General features: G+C 48.9%; 1 protein-coding gene across 2 annotated transcripts in view; it reads left to right on the top strand.

Annotated features, from left to right (window-relative positions):
• The first annotated feature begins 678 nt into the window (after positions 1-678).
• Positions 679-22,686, top strand: part of Pou2f3 (POU class 2 homeobox 3) — an 83,624-nt gene continuing 61,616 nt past the window's right edge. For both annotated transcript variants that reach the window (XM_041657552.1, XM_041657551.1), the window contains exons 1-2: positions 679-706; positions 7,210-7,278. In XM_041657552.1, coding sequence (XP_041513486.1) covers positions 679-706; positions 7,210-7,278 — 97 coding nt within the window. The remainder of the gene's footprint in view (positions 707-7,209; positions 7,279-22,686) is intronic.

The following is a 22,686-nucleotide window of genomic DNA, read 5'->3' as shown; positions in this document are numbered from 1 at the left end:
TTAGCCCTGATAGATACCAGTTATTAGCACAGGCCCCGTTTTACAGATGCTTAAAATGAGGTCAGGGAGGTGAACAGTACGACCCAAGCCACAGGGGTGGTAAACGGTTGGAAAGGAGGATTGTAAGACCATTCGCAGCATCCCCTTAGCTTCTCCAGACTCTCACGGATTCTCCGTAGCACTGTTTACTTTTCTTGAGCCCAACCAGGCAGAAACTTGGGGTTCCCCAAAAGGTCAAGCTACCCCAGTAGACTGAGCCGCTGAGGGCGTGATGGGGAGGGACTGCCAGGCGGGGTCTCGACAGACAGGTGTTCCTCAGGGCCGGGACCCGCCCCGGCAGCACCTCGACACCCCTCTCCTGGCCCCCAGCTCCATGTATGCAAATCGCTGTTTTGCATGGGCTCAAGGCCAAGCGCGGGGGCCCTGCCAGGGGGCGTGGCCGAGGCCCCCGCCCCGTGCCGCGTGCTCACCTGGGGAGTGTGCTAAACCTGGTCGCGGAGTGCTGCTGCCCCAGCCGGAGCAGCTGAGCGCGCGACTGAGGTGGCAGCGGTTCCCGCAGTGGCGGCAGCTGCGGCGGCAGAGGGCGGGAGGAAGGAGACCCTGGCTTCTCCGGGGGCCAGGCTGGGGCAGCCGCGAGGGACCTGGGGGGGCGCTGGTTTTGGCCCCGCCTGGGGCAGGATGGTGAATCTGGAGCCCATGCACACAGGTGAGGGACGGAGGGAGTGAGCTCCGACAGGTGTCACCGCGCACGCGCGTGTGGAAAGGGACCAAGGACAAGGGCACCATTGCACCGCTCGAGGCACTGTGAGGGGCTAACTCCCCGGCGGCCAGGAGAGGGCGATGTGGATAGCGGGCCCTTTTGGGCGGGTGAGGATAGGTAGATGTTGGGGGCAGGGAGGGGGTAAAAGAGGCAAGTTTGGAATATGAAACCTTGGAGAACAATAACGAGGTGCATGAAGTTCCAGAAACCTTAGATCTGAGAAGTTAGACAGTGCGTGGGCCTTGGGTGTGCTGAAGTGCTGGAGTCCCAGGAGCTTGCAGATGGGTGGTTCACTCACTCAGTTAGGGTGTGGACCTGGGAGTGCATACAAGTATCCACATGCTGCGTGTTTGGTGTCCGGGCACCTGTGTGAAATGCAGGCAAAGTGGGCATGGGGGGTGCCTAGGGGAAATGCTAGTAGGGCGGAGCAAAACCAAAGGCGCACCTGGGGCAGATGCCACGCCGCAGGATCGTCCATTGATTAGGACTTGTGCAAGCATGTGTTTGTGTGTGTCGGGAGTATCTGACTGTCCCGAGCGTGTGCTGGGAGAATTGGTGGAGCAAACCCCAAGGAACGTCTTGGGCCACACGTGTTCCAGATGTGTCTGGATGTGTTGCAGGTGTGTCCACTCACGTTATCCATCTGCGCTATGGGTTCAGTGTATAGTAAGCCTGTATCCCAGAGGGGATGGTGATAGACACCTCTGAGCACGATATCTCACGACCTCCTTTCCGGAGGAATAGGAGCCCTGGAAACGAAAAGGCCAGGGATGGACAAATGAGAGGCGGGTGTGGAGAGACCAGGACCCATCATCATTCTCTGATCCTTCCATTCACAGCTGGGCTAAGGATGCTACTAAGCTAAAGGGTTGGACTTGGTGATGTGGGTTGAGGTGGGGAGGACTGATGTTCTGATTAGCTGCCTGAGGTGTTGAGCAAGGAGCAGAATCAAAGTGAAAAAAAAAAAGCTGGACCTAAGTTAGCTACTCAAAGCCTAGCCTCTTACCTCTGTCATACACAGTGCAGGAACCAAGTAATTTTTCTTTAGGACGTCAGGTTGCTGCAGAGATTATGTTAATTGCTCTAGAGAGCAGGGAGGTGGGGAGGAGTTGGAAGAAAGCAGATCTTCTGACCCACCGCACAAAGCAAAACAAGCTAGATCTTCCTATCTCCCACCATTCCCGGAAAAAGGTATCAGTAGGGGCCCAAGGGGCCCATGATTCCTAGTTCACTTCCCAGCAGGGCTAAGTGCAAGGGTAGCTGGCAGAGAGATGCTGGCACCCAGTGCCTGGTGCCCCAGGATTTGCCAGGAAGGACTAGGTGAGGCTGAAGGAGCCATCCAACTGGGTGTCGTCCAGTGTCTGAAAAAATTCTCAGATCCAAAGTGCTACAGCGGAACTGAAAGTAGCTGGGGACAGGGCCTCTGGGGGAGGCATTTCATCCCTCATTTCCTATCAGGAAGGCCAGTGTTCAAATGGGAATTTGTCTTAGCCAAAGGTAGCTCAGTAGAAAGTGGGGAGTTCTTTAGAACCAAGATCAGGGACTTCCTGGGGGGTTTCCACCTCCCTGTCCTACCAGAGGTTCTGCCTGGGGAAGTGGGAGGAGGTGGAACAGCTGGATCCTGGTAGGGGAGCAGCCTGGGAGCTGGGAAGACCTGGTGGAGAGCAGGAAGGGAGATGTTGGGAAGAGAAGGCCAAGGCCCTCCACCCATGCTAGCCCCTCGTTGATGCTTCTCAGAGACCCATACACCCCCGCTGCTCGGCATTGCTGTGAGCAGTGTGCTGAACGCACCCCAAAGTGGGGTGCTTCCTCCAGATGGGGGTTCACCATTCTTTGTGCTCATTGCCTGATTTACCTCTCCAATTGTCTTAAAGGTCGGCTTGCCATATTCTTTTGCCAGTTCCCCCAGGTTGTTGGTCTTCCTCCATGTCACTCATGATGTCTTGGCCCCTCTGTGGTGTGTGCTCACCTCTCAGTGACATAGCCAAAGATTCTCTGGGTTTGGAGTTTTCTGTGCTGTGCTTACTTTCTCAGCTTCATTATTGTTTGTTTAGTTTTGTTTCGTTTGTTTGTTTTTGGTTCGAGACAGGATTTCTCTGTAGCTTTGGAGCCTGTCCTGGAACTAGCTCTTGTAGACCAGGCTCTCCTCAAACTCACAGAGATCTGCCTGCCTCTGCCTCCCAAGTGCTGGGATTAAAGTTGTGTGCCACCACTGCCCGGTGAAGTCATTGTTTTTTGAGACAAGGTCTTGCCACATAGCTCAGGTTTATCTCAAGCTCAAATTAATTTTTTTGCCTCAGCTTCCCCAGTTCTTGGAGTACAGGCATAAGCCACTATGCCAAGCTTTTGAGGTCTTTGTAGGTCTTTTTGGTGTGGTCCCTGCTGTGTGTGTGTGGAGGGAGGGATCCCCTTCTTTCTTTGGATTGTCTCATTATAGTCTCTTCCCCTGGGTAGGTCTCTTAAGCCTAGCTCCTCTTTCCTTTAGTCCCTCCATAGTAATCCTATATTCTGCTGCCCCTTAAATGTCCTCTGGAATTCCCAACTCCAGGCCCTTAAGGAAGCCTCCTGGTTGGTTTCCTGGAGTAGTATCAGTGTGGAAGGAGGATGATAGCCGTCCCCTAGCATGGACATAGACTTGCTCCTGGGTCCCTTTTCAGAGGGCTTCATAATTGTGAGAGCCTGGGGGCAAACTCTGATTCCGGTGTGCCACAGCCTCCACGCTGTGTTCTTATAGAACCTTTCATTGCGGAGCCTGGAGATCTGAGCAAGTAGCGTGGGAGTTCTCAGATAGAGAGGGGCTTCCTGCGCTCAAGCCTCAAGGGATGGACAAGAACCAATCAGCTAGGAAGGGAGAGAGGTGGTGTAGTCAGCCAGAGGGTCCCCGTGTCTGGCCTTGTGGGTCTTTCTGTTTCTCACTGTCAAATGGGGGAGGGAGACCGAATGTCTGAGACCTGTGTTAGCCGGAGCTCAGGAATGCTATTCCCGTCAAAAGGCCTGTCAGAGGGAGGGAGAAGAAAATAAGTCTACAGCAGAATAGTTGGAGCCTTGGCTGGCTCAGAAGTGGCACTGGAGGGTCCTAGGAAGGCCCCCTTGTGGAGGGACCCACAAAAGCAAGTGTTTGAGAAAAGAACCAAGGACAGGAATAGAGAGAACAGTAGAGAGGGGTGGGGCTCCCATTTGCTCAGAATAGCCTGGACTCAGGAGGACACTGCCTGTGCCCACCTCAAGAGAGCACTGCCTTTGGGTGCTTATGTTTCTAGATACCAACTAGGGGAACTACTTCTGACCAGGCCTCAGGAAAGCCAGGTCATCTTCACTCTGTGACAGTGCTAGATGAGGCAGATTGGGGTCTACTTGAGGTATCTGGGCCCTTACACTCAGCAGCTGAGCCTCCTCAGGGAAGGGAGGGTGGCAGAGAGCCGACTCAGACAAACTAAGATAAGAACATAGCCGAGCTGGCCCCACCCCACACCTCTCTCACTCACCCCCGGCGGTGCTGTCGGACAGGTGAAGGGTTACTGCCAACATCTCAGGGAGTTTCGGTGTTGGCCCATTTTTAGGCTGAGACCCAAGGATTCGTCCCACCCATCAGCATCAGCCTCCTACCCAACAAGAACAGGTTCTTAGCATCTGAGCTTGCTGGGGACTGATGGAGGGAGAAGGTTTCCAGGTTAGCTCACCCTGCCCCTCACGAAGCCCCTCCCCCCTCCCCCACCTGGAGAGTCAGGCTGTCACCAGGTCAAGGCAGCATGAGCAGACTTGGATGTCTTTAGAAATAACTTTTGGACACGATTAAGACTAAGTTCCAAGTTTATTTAAAGGACAAGGGAGAGACTTCCTGGTGGTTGGAGGAAATGGGTGTTGGAGGAAAGTTGGGGTGACAGGCAACAGAATAAGGCTCAGCTCAAAAAGCTACCTGTTTCAGCCAATCCTCATGGTGCAGGCATGTATTCCCAGCTAGTCCTGGAAGGCTAAAACAGGAAGAGCATAAGTTCAAGTCCTGCATGACCTAGAGTGAGTTCAAGGCTAGCCTGGGCAACATTGAGACCCTGCCTCAAAATAAGGAGAGCTCTGGGGATATCTCAATGGTAGCAGAAGTAGGACCCTGATTCTACTCTCAGTAGTGCACACACCATGTTATCTGTTTAAATGTCCGGAGTTTGGAATAAGTTGATTTAGTAACTCTGATTGTCTTCATGTTGTTGCTGTCCCTCAAGCTTTTCCTGTCCCCATGAGCAGTTTTCCTTTGATGTGGAATCTAGAGAATTCTAGTGGCTTCCTTGGTGAAGGACAGTTACAGAGACGCAAGACTGAAAGCCATAGATTTCCCAGGGAATCGGGAAGGGATAAGGAAGGGGCATGACCAGGATGCAAGAGGGGACTGGAACTCGTGTCTAAGGCAATGCGATTTAGTAGGCACCCTTCACTCCCATTCATCATCTCATTAAATCTTGTCCATGCCCCTGGGAGGTGTGTTCAGCATCCCTGGTTCTGGGGGAGAAACTTCACACTCCCATTTGTAGCTAAGGTCCCCTGGCTACTTAATGATGGCATTGGCATACACTCTGGTTTGTCTGCTGCCAAAACCTGCGCTCTGAAGTCCTGACTTGTGTGTGGCTCTGCTAGAGCAGGTTCAAAACCAGCAGAGGGAGAGACTTTCCCTCCCGAGACTTCCCAGCAGGCTCTGGTTTGGGGCTTTTTCTCTGCACTTCAGCGGGGAAGTGTGGGGGACAGATGGATGTTAGGCTTTACCCAGCTCCAAGCTGGGACAAAGTGAAGCCCATTTCCCCAGGAGTTGCAAATGAACAGAGGCCCCTGCCAGTTCTGTATACGCATGCATATACTACTGTCTGGAAAATGAACATCTGCAGCAAGAAAAGCTAAGGTTCAAGGGAAGCCGCCCAAATGCAGAGCAGAGGGGGTGTTCCTGAGACTTCACGACCCCCTCCCCAGTGCAGCAAGGCTGTCTAGGAAGACCCTACCGAGCTCTTACTATATACCTGGGTGTCTTCCCTCTTTAAGCAGTGCCCTCAAACCCATAGGGACTCCTAGGGTGGCCTGATTTCTTCCCCTACTTCTGGTACATTTGCTGGTGTCTGCATCGCTGCTTTGCCTGGCACCACAGTTACTTCCTTACAGAGCCGTAAACAGATTTAAGAACTACACACATTAGTGCCATACCAAAAAGAAAGGGCTGGCGCTTTCTCTCCTCTTTTCCTGGGGCAGAGGTCCACTCTTTTCCCTCATCCTGATCATCTCCAGACCTCCAATGTCTACAGTGCCAACAGCCTGATTACCTGATGCAAATTAAGGCTGCCTCCTTGACTGGGATTGGCTGAGGAGCATCATATGCAAATGAACTCACCAAGACTTTATCTGGTTTGAAAGAGTTAAAGTGCTGCCCCAGAGAAGAGGGTGCGGTGGGGGTGGGGGGGAGTCCATACAATTTGAATAAAATATTCTCTGTCTTAAATGGCCAGATTTGGACGGTTTAATAAGGAGAGGAGCTGAGAGAGCTAGTTCAAAGTTGCCTCTTTCTGTCCCTCAGCTGACCAGGGAGGAGATTTAGGGCTTCTTAGGTGGTGGCAGCCTTCTGTTATGGGTAAATGTTTAATTTATTGCAATGGAGCAGAAAGTAGAGGCCAGAGCAGCGGCACTCGGACACTGACACGGGACCCTGAGCAGGTTTGCTTTCTCAACTGAGCAGTTTGGAGGAAAAAGAGGAAAGGGAAGGAGCCTCAAAGGGCAAGATCTCTGAAAAGGGTGGCAAGCAGGTAGGATTTGATTCCCCAGGCAGTGCATGACCCTCTGAGAACCAGACAGCTGAATTGGGGATAGAAAGGTAAGAGGGGCAAACTTTGGTTAAAGTATGCTTACCTTCTTGGGTAGCCTTGTTATATAGAATGGGAAATGGAAGAGTATTGTTTGATTTGTATTTATCACTGTTTTATTATTTTTAAGACAATGTCTTCCTCTGTTAAGTTCAAGGCTGGCCTGGAAGTTGTGATCTTCTTGACCTAGCCTCCTGAGTGCTGGGCTTAAAAGCATGTGCCACCCGGATTTCTATGAAATTTTAAGAAAATGCATTCCCCCAATTCCAAAAGAAATTAAGGGTGGGGATGGGCAGCTTCTAGGTCCTTATTCTTGTTAAATTTTATTCACTACGTCCAGGCGATGGAAGGGTGGTGATGGTTGAGGCAGACGATGAGAGACTGCAGTAGCTGTGGAGAAATGGAGGAAAGGTCAGGCTAGGAAACTAGCCCAGGAGGAGGGGATTTGCACCTCCAGGCTGATGAATATTCTATGGCTGTGTGTTCAGGAATCAGGAATTTGAAAGTCTGATGGTTGCGGTAATTACACATTCATCCTCGCTGTTTAGTTAAAGTCACCTATGTCACAGCAAGAAAAATGGTGACCTGCTGTTAAAATCAGTCGTGTTTTCCTTGCAGAGATCAAGATGAGTGGGGATGTTGCAGATTCAACGGATGCCCACAGCACCTTCAGCCAGGTGGAGTCAGGTAAGGTGTTCTCTTCTGGGGGTGAGTGGTTAGGAGACACTGCCCAGCACTGTGATGTTGCTTCTTGCTCAGCGTTTCAGATCCCAAAGCTGGATCTTGGTCCCTGAGGGACTTGTCTGGAGATCCCAGGGCCTGACTCTGGAGCCTTGGAGTAATAGATATTGACCTTAATAGAATAGGCCAGGAAGGAGCCAGAGCCTTGGGAACAAAGGACAAAAAGTTATCAGGGAGAGACTTGCAGTGTTGGACATCCAATCCAGGGCTTTGCACATGCTAAGCAAGCAGCATTCTACCACTGTATCCTGTGATGTGTGTGTGTACGTGCATGCATGTGCACGTGTGTGAGCGCGCGCACATGCACAAGCACATTAAACCCAGAGCTTTGCTATGATAAGCAAATGCTCTTCCACTGAGCTATATTCCAGCTCTTTAATTTTATTTTGAGACAAGGGTTTGCTAAATCAACCAGACCTCTGAAACTCACCATGTAATGCAGGCTGGCCTCAAACCTGAGATCCTCCTGCCTCAGCCTCCTAGGAAGCTGGTATAAGCATATGTTTCATTTTAAAAAAGACTTTATTTTTATTTTATTATTATGTGTTTATAATATGTATGCATGGGTGCACATGCCATGTGTGCATGAGAGGCTGTCAGAGGACAACTTTGCAGAATTTCTTCTGCCTCTATGCAGGTTCTGGGGATGGAACTCAAGTCCTGAGGCTTGCACAGCGAGCACCTTTATCCGCTGAGCCATCTCACTAGGCTACGACCCATGCCTTGATGTGCCGTTCTAACATAGAAACAACCGGCTGTATTGCCAGCTCCAAAGAGAACCTGTCTTTAGTAGATGCAGACCAGGGTCTTCCATCCATGGTTCTTTTTCTGTTTGGTTGTTTTTTCGAGATAGGGTTTCTCTGTGCAGTCCTGGCTGTCCTAGAATTGCCCTAGACAGGCCTCGAACTTACCGAGATCTACTGGTTTCTCCCTTTGAGTGCTGGGATCAAAGGCATGCGCCACCGCACCCGGCTTCCACCCAGGTTCTTAACAGTCTTTCGTAAAGAACTAAGCAAACGGGTCTGTGTACAAGCGTTGGCCTTCTGAATGTTCTGTGCGTAGCCAGTGTGTGAGCTCCGAGAGGGATTGGTGCCTGGGCATGACTTTGCCTTGTGACGAGAAGAAAGGAGTCAGGAAAGAATTGAGATGTTTCTTTCTTCTCACTTGTTTCCACCATAGCCCAACCCTTGGTTTGAAAATGCAGCGTAATTAAAAAGAACTTGAAGGAAGATAACCAGGAAGATAACTTTAATAGCCTCCCAACAAGGCCCCAATTAGTGTTTCATCTGGATCATTAGAGACACAGAAGGGAGAAGGGGAAGGAATCGATGTCATCGAAAACTAAAATCTTTTAACTGTTCTCGAACATTCTAGTTCTTGAAGCTAAAAGAGTGACAGGAGAGCTGAGGAGGGAGTATGGGCAGAGGCTGGTCTTCAGAATCCACTTGCTACAGATTCTTCTGCTCTTTAGTTTAACATTGATACAGTGTCATTTGTTTGGGTAGCAATGGTGTAGAGCTACAGTCCTTATGTTCTCCTTTGTATAGAACAGCTGGACTAAAGAGTATGGACTAAGTGCACGCATTTCTCAGGGTGTTGTTAGCCCCACCATATTGGTGATTGAACTTAAGTACTTATGTATAGTGACCAAGCACTCTACAATTGAGCTATGTCCCTCCTTATTTACTATCTATCTATCTATCTATCTATCTATCTATCTATCTATCTATCTATGGTGTTTTGCTAAGTTGTCCTTGAACTTGCTTTGCAGCTCAGGCTGGCCCCCAGCTTACAATCTTCCTGTCTTAGCCTCAGCTGGGATTCCAGGCCTGCGTCATCATCAAGTCTGACTTCGGTCAGCTTGCTGGTGTCATATGTGTTACTAAGGTTGGTGGGAAAGGGTGATCTCATTCTAAACTTCCTTCAATCTCAAAAAGCCGAGATGAGCTCTGTTGACGGTTGCTGGGGGCTGTGCCTGTACTAATAATCTCCCCTGGAGGAAAATGGAGTTTAGAGCAGTGGTTCTAGGGAAACTGTTTTTTTTTTTTTTTTCCTGGAACCAACTCTGTTTGCCCAGGCTCCGTTGGGCAGGACACAGTTGAGCAGTGTCCACATAGACAAAGACCACCCTTATCGACAGAGCCAGGCTTTGCTGTTAGTTATTCTGACCAAGGTAGGGGTCAGTGTGAGGAGTCAGAATGAGACACCCGAACCCCGACAATGAGAAGGAAGGTGAGGCTTCAAGCGCAGGAGGAGGCCAGGAAGTCAGTGTGCTATGTGCTGCTTGGGCAAATTCTAATCTCCTATGTGGGACTAGGGGAGCTGTGTACCAAGAGGATGAAGGGAGAGGGCATCCAGGGATAAACTGGGACTGTTGGAGGCATCCTGACATGCTGACAACCTCTCCTGACTCTTTGCCTCTTCAGGAGGTAGACGTTTGAAGGGCATGGTTTCAAATCAAACGGACCTGGGATAAAGAGGGGGCCAACACGCGAGGCAGGGTGCTGCTTTTCTGTAACCAACACTCGAGTTCTGACTGTAAGGAGTTCCAGGCCAGCCTGGGCTACAGACTGAGTTCCTGCCTCTCCCTCCACATGGCCAAGAAGATGCCTACAAATGGAGCCACTTACTAGTTATCTGATTTAATCATTTATCCTTTTCACTAAGTGACAAGAGAAAATGGATGTTGTCTTAGAGGGTAGATAGCCAGCCGAGGGCTAACGTCTATACCACTATCTTGTTTTTGTTTTATTTGAGACAAGGTCTCACTCTGCAGCTCTAGGCTGTTCCATAATTGTACGTGTACTACTTGAGTAGACCAGGCTGGCCTTGGACTCACAGAGTGCTGGGATTAAAGGCGTGTGCCACCGAGCTTCGAGCTACCACTGTCTTTTTACAGCACAGAAAGTGCAATGAAAAGTGCCTGTGGAGGTCAGAGGTCAGAAGAAGGTGTCAGATCCCCTGGAGCTAGAGTTTGGGTATTAGGTTCTCAATAAGAACAGCAAGGGCCCTTAACCACTGAGCAGAGCGGGAGCTGCTGTCTCTCCAGCCCTTATCACCACCGTGACTCTGTAACCCTGGGTAGTACTTCAAAGGGCCACAAGTGCCTGGGGTTCCCTTTCCCCTTCACCCGAGCAAGTGGGTCAGTTCCAGAAGTTGGTTTTGCTCTGCTTGCCAATCAAGAAGAGATTTTACATGGGTCCTCTACTCCGGAGAGAGATAGTGATGCCTTCCGTCTCCTGGAGATTTTCTGCCCTCCCATCTGCCCTTCAGGGCTTAGCTCAATGGTAGGATTAATGCTTAGGTGATCCTAAATTAAGGGTACAGAAAAAAAAAAGAAGTAGCTAATTAAAGTAAGCAAACTTCCTGGAAAGTCATTCTGACCCCCCCCCCCCCTTTTTTTTAAACCCGTGGAATGGAAAGCTTGTTACCAGTTACAATGGTTACCAACTAAGTTTAATGGTTTCCTTTGAAATTTTTAAAGACACATTCACCTCCCCAGCAGGGGCTGAGTTAATGGGTGGTTTGCCTCTGGGTTTTAAAGGAACTATAAGCAAAGATGACCTAGAAAAAGCCCTGTGTACTGGAGAGCACCCACAGTGTTGTGTGAAATCCCTAGGGCATTAGGGCTGGGAGCTGGGAAAAGGAAATGAGTTGTCCGGTCCACTCTGAGTTGGCGGGAATCTTTGGAGGGCTTTCTCAGACCTGCAGGGCAATTCATACTCCCCTTTTCTGCACAGCCGAGGACAGAATGCTCAGGACCTCAGATTCTCTTTTTTGCTGGCAACCAAGGAAAACTCTGGAACTCCTGTCTCCATATACCCCCCCCCCCCCAACTCCCCTCCGCAGCAGGCTCTAAAGCCTACCTCCTCTGCATCCAGCTATTGACTTTTCGTTATTCCTATTACTTTCTCCCTGCTGCTATTTTGCCTTCACTCTGTTTTATTCATTTTGCAGCACTGGGGGTTGAACCTAGAGTATCAGACGTTCGAAGCAAATGCTCTACCACTGAGCTATACCCCTAGCCATGTGTGCACCCTTGCAAATGCATGCACATGGAGCCCAGAGGACACATCTTTCCTCAGCTACTAACCACCTTGTTTTAATATAGGGTCTCTCGCTGGTTTGCTTAATCGGCTGGGCTAAGCTAGCCAGCAAGTCCCTAGGCTCTTCCTGTCTTGCATCTCTGTTCCAGCTCTGGGATTACAAGAGCACGCCACAATGTTTTATTATGGCGGTTCCAGGGATTGAATTCAGGTCCTGATGCTTATGTGGCAAGCACTTTACCAAGCCGTCTGTCTGTCTGTCTGTCTGTTTGTTTTTGAGGCAACCAGACTGGTCTGAAACTCACATAGCTCAGCAGGCCTGTACTTCAGGCAGACTCTCTGCCTCAGATTCTCATCTCCTCTTCTCAACAAAACAATTGAATAAAAATACAGTCTTACTGGAGCTGGAGAGGATGGTGCAGTGGTTAAGAGTACTGGCGGCTCTTCCGGAGGACTTGAGTTCAATTCCCAGCACCCACACGGTGCTTCACAACCATAGGAAACGCCAGTCCCAAGGATCCTATGCCGCCTTCTTACTTCTGAGGGCACCAAGCGTGTATGCACGGTGCACACACACATGCAGACAAAACATCCACACATAAAATAAATTTAAAAAAATAAACAAAAATATAACCTTACCCATGTTTCAAAAGCCCTCTGGTGACACCAGCACAGCTGGCCTTTGGGGCTTTTGGCCATGCTGATCACTTGTAGCCTCAAACACGAAAGAGGAAAGGCAAAGCCGTGATTTCAGCAGGAAGGAAGGAAAGCCCGTTGTGGCATATGCCTCCTCCTGCCCGGCCACATGAAAAGCTTTATGGACATCATCTCATTTAAGTCTTACAATAAACATAGAGGTGTTCAGCCCTATTTCCCCCAACAAGGAAATTGTGGCTAAGAGTGGAAAATTAATGTGTTTGGAAGCTAGAAATGTGTTTGGAAGCTACCACCAGGTTCTCATCTCGTCTCTACCTGCGTATTTGGCCAGCATTCCTCCATGGATCTTTAGTCTCCTCTTTACAAGAGAAGACTTTGAACTAGATCGCCTGGGAAGGCCGATGCTTAAGGTCTCTTCCAGTGTGCTTTCCCCTCTGTGTGCACCTTTCTCAGCTGCATGAAGGTTTCCCAGGGAGTTGAGCGCCGGCTTACAGCCCCTTCCTCCCAAGTCTCCTCAGTCAGCACTGCTTCTCTTACTGCCTTCCATCCTATTCTCTGGCCTAGCCGACAGTCCCATGACCATGGTCTGTGACCTCCACATTGCAGCCTAGGCTGGGCTCTGGAGTCCCTGCCGCCGTGGAGTTTTCCTTCAAGGACAAGGATTCCTGGTGCTGTGGATAACAGTGATTCTGGGGTCTGTTTATGAGCTGTGAGCACATTTTGGACCAGAGGCACTGAGAATGGGTGCCATTATCCCACTTTGCAGGTGGAAAAATTGAAGTTGGGGATGAGAAAGGATGTTATCTCAGGTTCCCAAGGTCCCTTACCCAGCACATGACTGGCTGAAGTTTCCTTCCTTCCTTCCTCCCTCCCTCCCTCCCTTCCTTCCTTTCTTCCTTCCTTTTTTCCTTGCTTTTTGAGACAGGGTTTCTCTGTGTAACAGCCCTAGCTGTCCTGGAACTAGCTCTGTAGACCAGGCTAGCCTCAAACTCACAGAGATCCATCTGCCTCTGCCTCCTGAGTGCTGGTATTAAAGGTGAGCACCACCACCACCCAGATAGTTTGGACTTTTCTAGTGACTTTCTACCCATAGATGCTAGTGGGAAGACCAAGACCCGCCCACTATGGGAACCCAGAGGAGGGGCAGCATCATAGCAGGTGTCTGGATGATGAAAGGAGGTCTTGGAGGACCAGAAGGAACTTTGGTCCAACCCAAGACACAAAGCCCTGCCTGGAGCCAAAGAGTCTTTGCTGGGTGTCTTAGTTAGGGCTTCTGCTGCTGCAATGAAAACAAAGGCAAGGTGAGGAGAGGAGGAGAGGGGTTTTGTTTTTTTTGGTTTTTAGCTTAAATGTCCATATTGATGTTCATTATGGAAGGATGTCAGGACAGGAACTCAAACAGTGCAGGAGCAGGAGGCAGGAGCTGATGCAGAGGCTGTGGAGAAGTGCTGCCTCCTGGCTTCTTCATGTGGTTTTGCTCATCCTGTTTTCTTATAGAACACAGGACTACCAGCCCAGGAATGACCCCACCCATAATGGGCTGGGCCCTCTCCCATCAATCACCAATAAAGAAAATACTTTGCAGCTGGATCTTATGGAAGGCTTTTCTTAGTTGAGGCTCCCTCCTTACAGATGGCTCTAGCTTGTGTCAAATTGACATAAGAATAGCCAGCTTACTGGGGACCAGAGGGAAAGAGGAGGGTCAGCTGCTTCTGTTGGTGAATGGTGAGGGTCTAGCCTGGGAAAGAACTCCCTCCCCCACCTCTTTTGGGAACCAGTGTTCATCATACTAGCGGGGAGGGAGGATACTGGGCTTTGTTGTTCATTCCTCCCAGTTGAGACATCCTTGTCTTATCTGTGAGACTGAATGACTAACATCAGTCTGCAGTCTAGAACCACCCAGAAGACTCAGTTGTCTGGTGGCCCAAAGAACTTCCAGTGTGACTTTAAACAAGATGGGCATGTCTATCCAGGGGAGGACCAGCAAGGCACAGAGAGATTTGTGGTCTCCTCAGACCTTTGAGAAAGAGTAGTGATGCCCAAGGTCTAACTAATTCCCTCTTGGGTAAGGGTCTGCTCCTTCCTGAAACTCACAGAGATCCACCCTCCTGAGTTCCTGAGGAACTAAGCTGAGGATTGCCACCAAGAGGCGGGGTTCCAGGAAAGTCTAGGAGGGAAGTTTTGGGAGATGAAGGTAGCTTTCAGTTCCTATGTAAAGTGGTCTTTCAAAGGCTGGAAGGACAGGAGGAACCCAGAGGTGCTTTAGGGTCAGGTAAGACTCTGGGACTGTGTGTAAAGAAAGAGGCTCCTCTTGACACCTGTTCTAAGGAGACTCGTGTGTGAGCGCGTGTGCACACACGTCCTGCCTGTTTATGACTAAATAAGAGTGGGTGTGAACTGCTTGAAAAGGACACACCACCACAAAAACACCATCTATCATACGGTTGTAATTAGGAAACGTGCTATTACCGAGACGTGGGGAAAGTGCCGGAGACTTCAGCTTCCTTGTGATGGGATGGGGTGGGGGAGGGGGGTGATCTGCAAAAATAAAACAATGAGAGGGTGTAGCTGGTCTCTAGGACTGATCCTCAGTCTGCCTCAGATCCATCCCTCACTTCTGCAGAACCAGGATGGGTTCCTGACAGTATCAAGATTCTGAGAGCACCTCTTACTGTGCACCCTGTGCCCTTTGTAAACATTCAAACCCATCCTTGGAAATGAGATCCCTGTTAATGAAAGTACCTAGTCTCCTTGTTGGTCACTTGGTGACCATCCCTAAGAAAAGCCAAACCCACAGGGTAGTGGTGGCACGCACCTTTAATCCCCACACTCGGGAGACAGAGACAGGTAAATCTCTGTGAGTTCAAGACCAACCTGGTCTACAGAGTTCCAGGAAAGCAGGGCTACACAGAGAAACCCTTGTCTCAAGAAACACACAAACAAAAAGTCAAACTTTCTCCTTTCTCTTGGTTCCTTGTTCATATAGGAATTGAAGTGTCTGAAGTTCTTACTATCCCTCACATACAAGCTGGGTGGTGGTGGCACACACCTTTAATCCCAACACTCAGGAGGCAGAGGCAGGCGGATCTCTGTGAGTTCGAGGTGAGCCTGGTCTACAAGAGCTAGTTCCAGGACAGGCTCCAACGCTACAGAGAAACCATGTCTCAAAAAATAACAAAACAAACAAACGAAATCTCTTATGTGCAACCCTTGTGCTGTAGTCTCGTTTTGACTAACTTCAGAGTGGCTTCCATCTCACCTTATTTCTGTGTGACAGGGAAATTAGAAGTGATTCACCACCAGGCTTCCAACTGCGACTCTATTTGCTGAAGGAGAGTAGCCTACTGATCTCCAGCCCTTGGAGAACCATAGCAAATAGAACAGCCACAGAGGTAGCTTGTACCTATGCCCTGATGATTTCCAGCTATAGCTGCTCATCTGTGGGTTCCCAGCCCAACCTGCATGAGTAGCCAAGGCTACAAACCCAACCAAAAGTCCTACCTACACCACTATCTCTTTCTCTTGGAAGTCTATTTAAGGAAATGGCTTCCTTCTTTTCCAGCATGACAGGGGCCAAGTTGAGGACATAGGCAGGCAAGTGTGAGCTGTCTTTATCCCCTGGCTTTCCTTCCTTGCCTCTGAGTATATTCCTGTGTCCCAAACAATCCCAGAGGGAGGACCATTGTTTTTCCAGTCTGTCACAGGTTCAGGCCCGCAGTGTTGTTGTGATGGGATTGAGTGAGACCCTAGGGTCTGACCTAAGACTGCTTCCAGCAACATTGAAAGAGCTCCAGGTCAACAGGAAGCTCCTGGTGAGCCACTAGCCTTTCTAAGATCTCACTCTTTCAGTCTGTACCTGACCACAGACCTTAATGCAGATAAGCCTTGGCCAGTTGGTGCACTGCCTAGAAACAGTTTGTGTTTGGTAGAAGGATATCTCTTGCCTTTGACTCCCTTGAGCTGGATACACCGGAACCTGGGCACATCTTCCTATGGCCTTGGTCCAGAGATGGCGGACATGGGTGGATGATGTTGGGTCTCCGGTAGGAGACAAGGCATTAGTATATTCATGAAATGCGTGGCACCTTGCCTCTAGCACACAAGGAGATCAGGTACTGAACAGTGTGTCCAGGCCACTGCAGCAACCTAGGCCTTCATCCTTTTCCAAAACCCGCTTCCTCCTCTAGAAACAGATGAGGATGGGGCTGCAGGGACAGGTAAGTTTCAGGCAGCACCTGTGAATGAGTTCCACTTTCTAAGCCGTTTGCTGTGGCCTGGGGCACTGCCAAGGACAAGAACAGAAAGGGACAAGGAGGCCCAGCTTCTCTCTCATTCCTTTTTGGGGAAGTGAGCCTCTGATTTGGGGACACAGGGACCAATTCAGAGCTGAGTGTACTTAAATGGGGGGGGGGGGGGGGACTATACGAAATCATCCCAGCTTTCTCTTATGTGAGTCTGAGTGGCCAGGGCAGAGCAGGGCAGGATTAAAGTATGTTCAAGGTCCTTCCTCTAAGATGACCAGATTAGATATTTAGGGGCTTCAGCCACCAGCAGTTCAAAGTGACCTCCTGAGTTCTCCAGAGACCTGTGAGGGGTCATGGGTTAAAGGCAGGGAGGGGAGACCTTTGTGCCAAGACAGGCGCCTGGGAAACAGAGCTATGGGCATCTCCCAAAAAGCACCAGTGAAATACTGTTGTTGACTCAAACAATAATAGGTGCTCATTTGCATGGTATTTTACATATAGGTTCCATCAAGGGCTTTCATCTCCTATCACTGCAACAATGGAGCCCCTACACCCCCTCACTCCTAACTCCATTCCTGGGGAGTTCATTGTATCCCCTAGAGTCTAGAACCTCTCCCCCACCTCCCACCCCCCACCTCTCACCCCTACAATCTTTGGTTTATCCTAGAAAAAATTGTGGTTGGCCTTGCTTGCGTGTGCCTGGTCCAAGCGTGCTCTCGAGCAGGTGGCCTGGCAGGTCTGAGCCAGCAGGTGACCTCAGGGCTGGATGCCCCACCTGCCGACTGTCAGTTCCAACAAGGCCCTCAGCCACGGGACTTGTCCGCTCCCCACCCTTGTTCAAGCTGGAAAGAGAATAGAAAAAGTCAAACCTGAGAGCCCAGAAGAGGTACAGAGAGGAGAGGAAACCGGGAGGTTGCTATGACAATGGGGTCCCGCTCATCATTTGCATAGGGTGATGATTTCCATACTGCAGGATAAATTTCCATATTCCTGCCTCAAAGCCCGTTGGGGTGGGGAGGGGGAGAAGGGAGAGGTCATTTGAAATTCAAATGAGGCTGATTAAGGTTGTCTTGAGGAGGGAAGCGTGGACAAAAGGGGTTAAGCTGGCCGGCAAATGTTGGCTCAAGGGCTCCAAGTTATCAAAGGAAGGCGTGCCCAATGCTTCCTAACTCCCACCTCCCCAGACCCTGGAAACCTGCCTGTGGAAGTTATGACTACCCAGCCAGAAGACAGACTAGGTCTCTATCCCCTCTTACACCCTCTTGGTGGCCTCAGGTCATGGGGTCAGGACCACCACATTGTAGTTCTAGGTTCTGAACTTCGTTCCTCTGAGGGCTTCAGGACTGGTCATGTCTGAGTTTTTATTGTCTGAGAAACAGTCTCTGTAGTTTGTTTGCCCAAGAAGATGAGAGGACAGCTGGATTCTGGTCTCCTCTTTCCTACTCTACCACCCAAACTGGCGATGTCCCTCTTTGAGGTTGTGTTTGTGCCTCAGGTGAAGAGTGGCGAAATGGGAGTTCCCTCTAGCCATGGTCAGCGCTAACCCACGAGGATGGTGTGCACACCCAGTCTTTTCCAGGCTCTTTGAATGATGTGAATGGCTCAGGAAGGGCTCTGTTGCTTCTCTAGCCAACTCTGACCTCGGGGTCATTAGTTAAAGGCTTACTACTCATTGCTCATTATTTAAAGGCTTTCTGCTCATTTTTCTCATCTATAAAATGGGATTAATAATAGTATCTACCTCATAGGCTTCTGTGAGGATCAAAGTTTGTTTGTAAAGCACTTAGAACAATGCTTGCCAGTTAGTGTCATTTCTTAGTATTCATTCCTGGAGGACAAAGTGTCCATGCAGTGGGTGCAGTGACCTAATAGCCAATTAGAAGCATGAACTCTATCTCCTAATCAAGCTGGTCTGTGGTCCAGGACTTCAGAGCTAAAACCATGCTCCAGTGACTGCTAAGTGTAGTATGTAGTGTGTGTGTGTGTGTGTGTGTGTGTGTGTGTGTGTGTGCACATACTCTTGTAAGGACTGTGTTGGTCCTAGCTCGAGTGTGTCTCCATCTCTCAGGAAATAGGGACAAGAAGAAGGGAGGGACCTGAGGCAAGAGCCCTCTTCCACCTACTGCTAAGAGATGGGAGAGTCAACAAGACCAAATGTTATTTAAAATTCTAGAAAACCTAAAGCTTCTTTCTTGCTTACTTGACTTACTTCAGCCATTCCGAATGAAGTTTATGTTGGCAGTAATATGGTGGCATTTGGATAGCCAGTCATTCATTAGCCTTTCTCTAGGGCTTAGTGTCCTTACCTGTAACTGATAAGTCCGGGTTTTAGACCCTGTCTCAGAACTTGCTAAGTATCCAAGGTTGACCTTGAACATGTGACCTTCTTACTTCTAACTCCAAAGTACTGGGATTACAGGCAGGTGTTGTATTGTCCTGCAGGTTTCAGGTTTGACCTCATGAACACACAGAGGACAGACATCTTGCCTCTCTGATCTCCTCTGATTGAAAAAAAACCATGGTCAGTGTGCTACATTGAAATGTGCATATTGAGTATGACTAGAATAGAGGTTTACTTCACAGAGCATAATTAACTGCCTTTGAATGCAGATTCAACTATTTTTCCAGGGTCAGGAGACTCTGATGTGTGCTTTTGATGAGAAATCTTAGGTTGCTGTGTACTGCTTCCTTGCATCGGGGAACTGAGACCCTAGACCCTTTCTGATCTCAGGAGGCTCTTTCGTCTTGGTCCTAAACCATCTAGCCCAATTGGATTCCTTCTATTAATGATTTCAGCAGCAGTGCTTCATCAAGAAGAGATGCAGGGGCAATGTATGGATGCCCCAGAAATCCCTATCCATAGCCCAAATGGAAAAGGAATGGGGATTATATTTCCTAAGATATTGGAAGACTGTGGTGAGATGGATTTTAGGGAAGATGATAAAGATGCTCAGGTTCATGAGTGATGTCTGCCCTAGGCACAGTGTCCATGATTATGGGCATGTGTAGAACTTTTCATCACCATCCATACCCTGACCGGACCAGCGATACTTAACGAGTAGAAAATTGAACCTCCTCCCTCCTAATTCCTACGACAGCCCTCTTCCCACAGTTCTTCTTGGGTCCTTCTGGGTCCTGCTCTTCAAGCAGCTTCAAGGGTTGCCTCTAGGTTCTAGGTATTTCCTCTTAAAAGGAACGTGGCAGGAATGTCATTAGGAACTTTTGTTTTTGTTATTTTAAATTATGCATATGTGTCTCTGTTTGTGAATGTGCATGTGAACATGGGTGCCCTCAGAGGCTGAAGGTATCAGTCAGATCCCCCTGGACCTGGAATCACTCTTGGTTTGTGAGCTGCCTGTTGTAGGTGCTGAGAATTGAACTTAGGTTCTCCAGAGGATCAAGAAGAGCTCTTAAGTACTGAGCCAGCTCTCCAGCCCCTAGAAACTTTTCATTTTCATATCGAAGGGAGATGAACATTTTCAGAAAATTCAGGAAATGTAAAACTGTTTTGAAAATGAACCTACAGCCCATTCACAATGTGTTCTGAGGACAAAACCTTGAATGGGTGGGTTATACTTTCTAGTTCACTGGTAGAATTATTTATTTTATTGGTGCGTGTGTGTGTGTGTGTGTGTGTGTGTGTGTGTGTGTCTATGTCTCAGAATAACTTTCCAAGGGCTTACCTTCATAGTTGCTTGCTTAAGAAGTACCAGCAAGTTGTCAAATTGTCCTTAAGTGTCACTGGATGTTCTAGTGAGTTCTATTGGGAAGAAGAGCTGCTGAGAACCATCCAGAAATGGGAGAGGCCCAATCTCTGTGCTGAGTGCTCCTTGCATTGTTTACCAGGCAGAAGTGAAAAATCCTGCTGGAACAGTTCTTGGTATGGGCTTCCACCTCCCTCACCCAGAGAATTGTTCCCCAGGCAAAATCACATCCCATTGCTGCCAAAGCCATGCAAAGCAGGAGGCCCATCAGTCTGGGTGTCAGCTCTCTCGGTTCAGAGGTGGGAGGGCAGGCCTTCTCCTGGACCCATCTCCTGGTGCTGGGGAGGCCTGGCAGGCAGCACAGTTCATTTGCTGTCTCTTGTTCGTCAGATGCAAAGGGGAGGAGGGCTAGAAACAGGAGCTGCCCCCCTCCCCCCCGAATCACACCTCCTGGATTCCGACCCTTTGCTTTCTTCTCATCTGTTGGGTATTTTGACCATCCTGGCCTAAGGGGAGTCTACCTAGAATCCTGGGAATCTAGAGTTCAATGTGCCTTTTACACTGTTTTGAGCTCCTATAGTCTGTTCGCTAGGATGTTTATTCAGCTCAATGCCTTCAACTGTGGCCTCTCTGTTGAGAGCTTCTTGGTAGAGATGGGGTCTTGGATAGCAGGTAGGACCAAGGTGATGGTAGAATTGGGAAGTAAGCTGAGCCTTGGATGAATGCTCAGACGTTCTCTGAGTTTGTGCTGTTGACAGTGGAATTGCGCTAGTGGGGGAAGTCACACCACATTAGGCTCAGTGACCTAGAGCTTTGGACTTCCCGCGGGGATCATCCCCAACCCATACCAACACTTTCAAGCTTCTGTCACAGTGGGTGCAACGACCCATCAGCCAAGCCTGTGGACTTGTGTTGGCAGTGTAGACTGTCTCCCAAGCAGGCTGGGCTGGGCTGTAAATTCACTCCTGTCATGTCTACACGTAACTTGAACTTCAGAGTTGGGAGATTGTTTCGGGGATGCTTGAGACTCAGCTTCTCATTTGTAAAATAAAATAATAATTAACCTCATCTTCCCTAAAGCTAAAAATCTACCTGGGCAATTCCCCTGGGTTCCTGGCAGGCCCAAGAGCCATGGTTCCAGGGAGTTTGCCTCACCTCTTGCTTTCTCTCCTGTTGCAGAGATTCAGAAGGACTAAAAGCTAAAAGAAGCTTACAGAGACCCCAGAAGGCGGCCCTTCCAGTTTAACAGAGATGTCACCCATTAATCCTTAGGGTCACATACAGGAGATTCTGGATAAGCTTTGGGAGCCCTCTCTGCCCTGCCCCTCCCGCTCCTTCTTCCTCCCATTACTGATCTGTTTGTGTACACAGCAACTGCAAGGAGGCAGGTGAGCCTTCCTGCATCTGAAGAGGCCCAGGTAGAGGGAAGAAATGGCCCTGATACCTTTTCATCAACTGCATCCAATCCTTAGATTTTAGAGATGGAGAGAACTGTAGAGCTCATCTGATGGCCTTTGATAAGTTAGTGATGTCTGCTTGAGTGTTTCCAGGGCCACAGCAACTACAGGCTCCCCTGTGGATAATTCCAACAGAATTTCCCTATACCCCGGGGTGAAGCCTGCTTTCCTATACACCCTTGCTCTTCTCTTTGAATGGATCTGGCTAAGCTTGCTTCTCTTCCACACCAGACTTTGGGAAGGACGGAAAAGAACAGCTGGTTTCGGCACTTGCACATGAGATGCAGCAGCAGCTTTTAGATGTCCCCTCATTGAATCTTTTTTCAACTTTTACTTTAAAAAATTTTTTTTTTAGTCAGAGCTAGAGAGGTGGTTCAGTGGTTAAGAGCGCCGACTGCTCTTCCAGAGTTCAGTTCCCAGCACTTGCATGGCAGCTCACAACTGTTGGTTGTAACTCAAGTTCCACTGGATTCAACTCCCTCACACGGACATACAGGCCAAATACCAATACAACTAAAATAATAGTAATTTAAAAAATTTTAGTCATATGGACAAGAAAAAATTAGTTTAAGAATTAACTCATCTCTCTGTCTCTGTCTCTGCCTCTTTCTGTCTCTCTGTGTATGTTTGTGTATGTATGTCAGACTTGCCATGTAGCTGAGCTTGACCTTAAATTCCTGGTCCTCTTATATCCACCTCCCAAGTGCTGGAACTATATAGGCCCGTATCACCATACCCGGCTCATCTGTATTTTATTGTTATTTTAAGTTTTAAATTTATTTTTATTTCCTAGAAACTCACTATTTTTTAAATTTTTTTAAATTATTTATTTGGGAGAGGGATGCTTACTCTGTCACTTGTGTGGAGGCCAAAGGTCAACTTGGCAGGAGTCGGTTCTCTCCTTCCACCATGTAAATCCTGGGATTCAATGTAAGTCTTAGGCTTCTTGACAAGGGTTTTTAACTCCTGAGCCAACACACTGGCCCCTTACCTGTATTTTTTTTTTTTTAGATTTATCTATTTTATGTCTATGAGTACTTTATGTTCACATGTGTATATATACCACGTGCAAGCCTAGTGACTTCTGAAGTCAGAAAAGGGCATCAGATACCTAGAACTGAAGTCACGGATGGTTGTGAGCTACCATATAAGGGCTAGAAACAGAACCCAGGTCATCTGCCAGAGTAACAAGTGCTCTTAACCACTGCCGTCTCTCCAGCCCCCTATATTCTGTGTTTTTGAAAGA

This window comes from Microtus oregoni, unplaced genomic scaffold (assembly GCF_018167655.1).
Source record: "Microtus oregoni isolate MIOR12 unplaced genomic scaffold, Mior012 000008F_ref0000371, whole genome shotgun sequence".
In the NCBI taxonomy this organism is placed as follows: Eukaryota; Metazoa; Chordata; class Mammalia; order Rodentia; family Cricetidae; genus Microtus; species Microtus oregoni.
The sequence above is the reverse complement of the archived record's forward strand: the minus strand, read 5'-3'. Positions and strand labels throughout refer to the sequence as shown.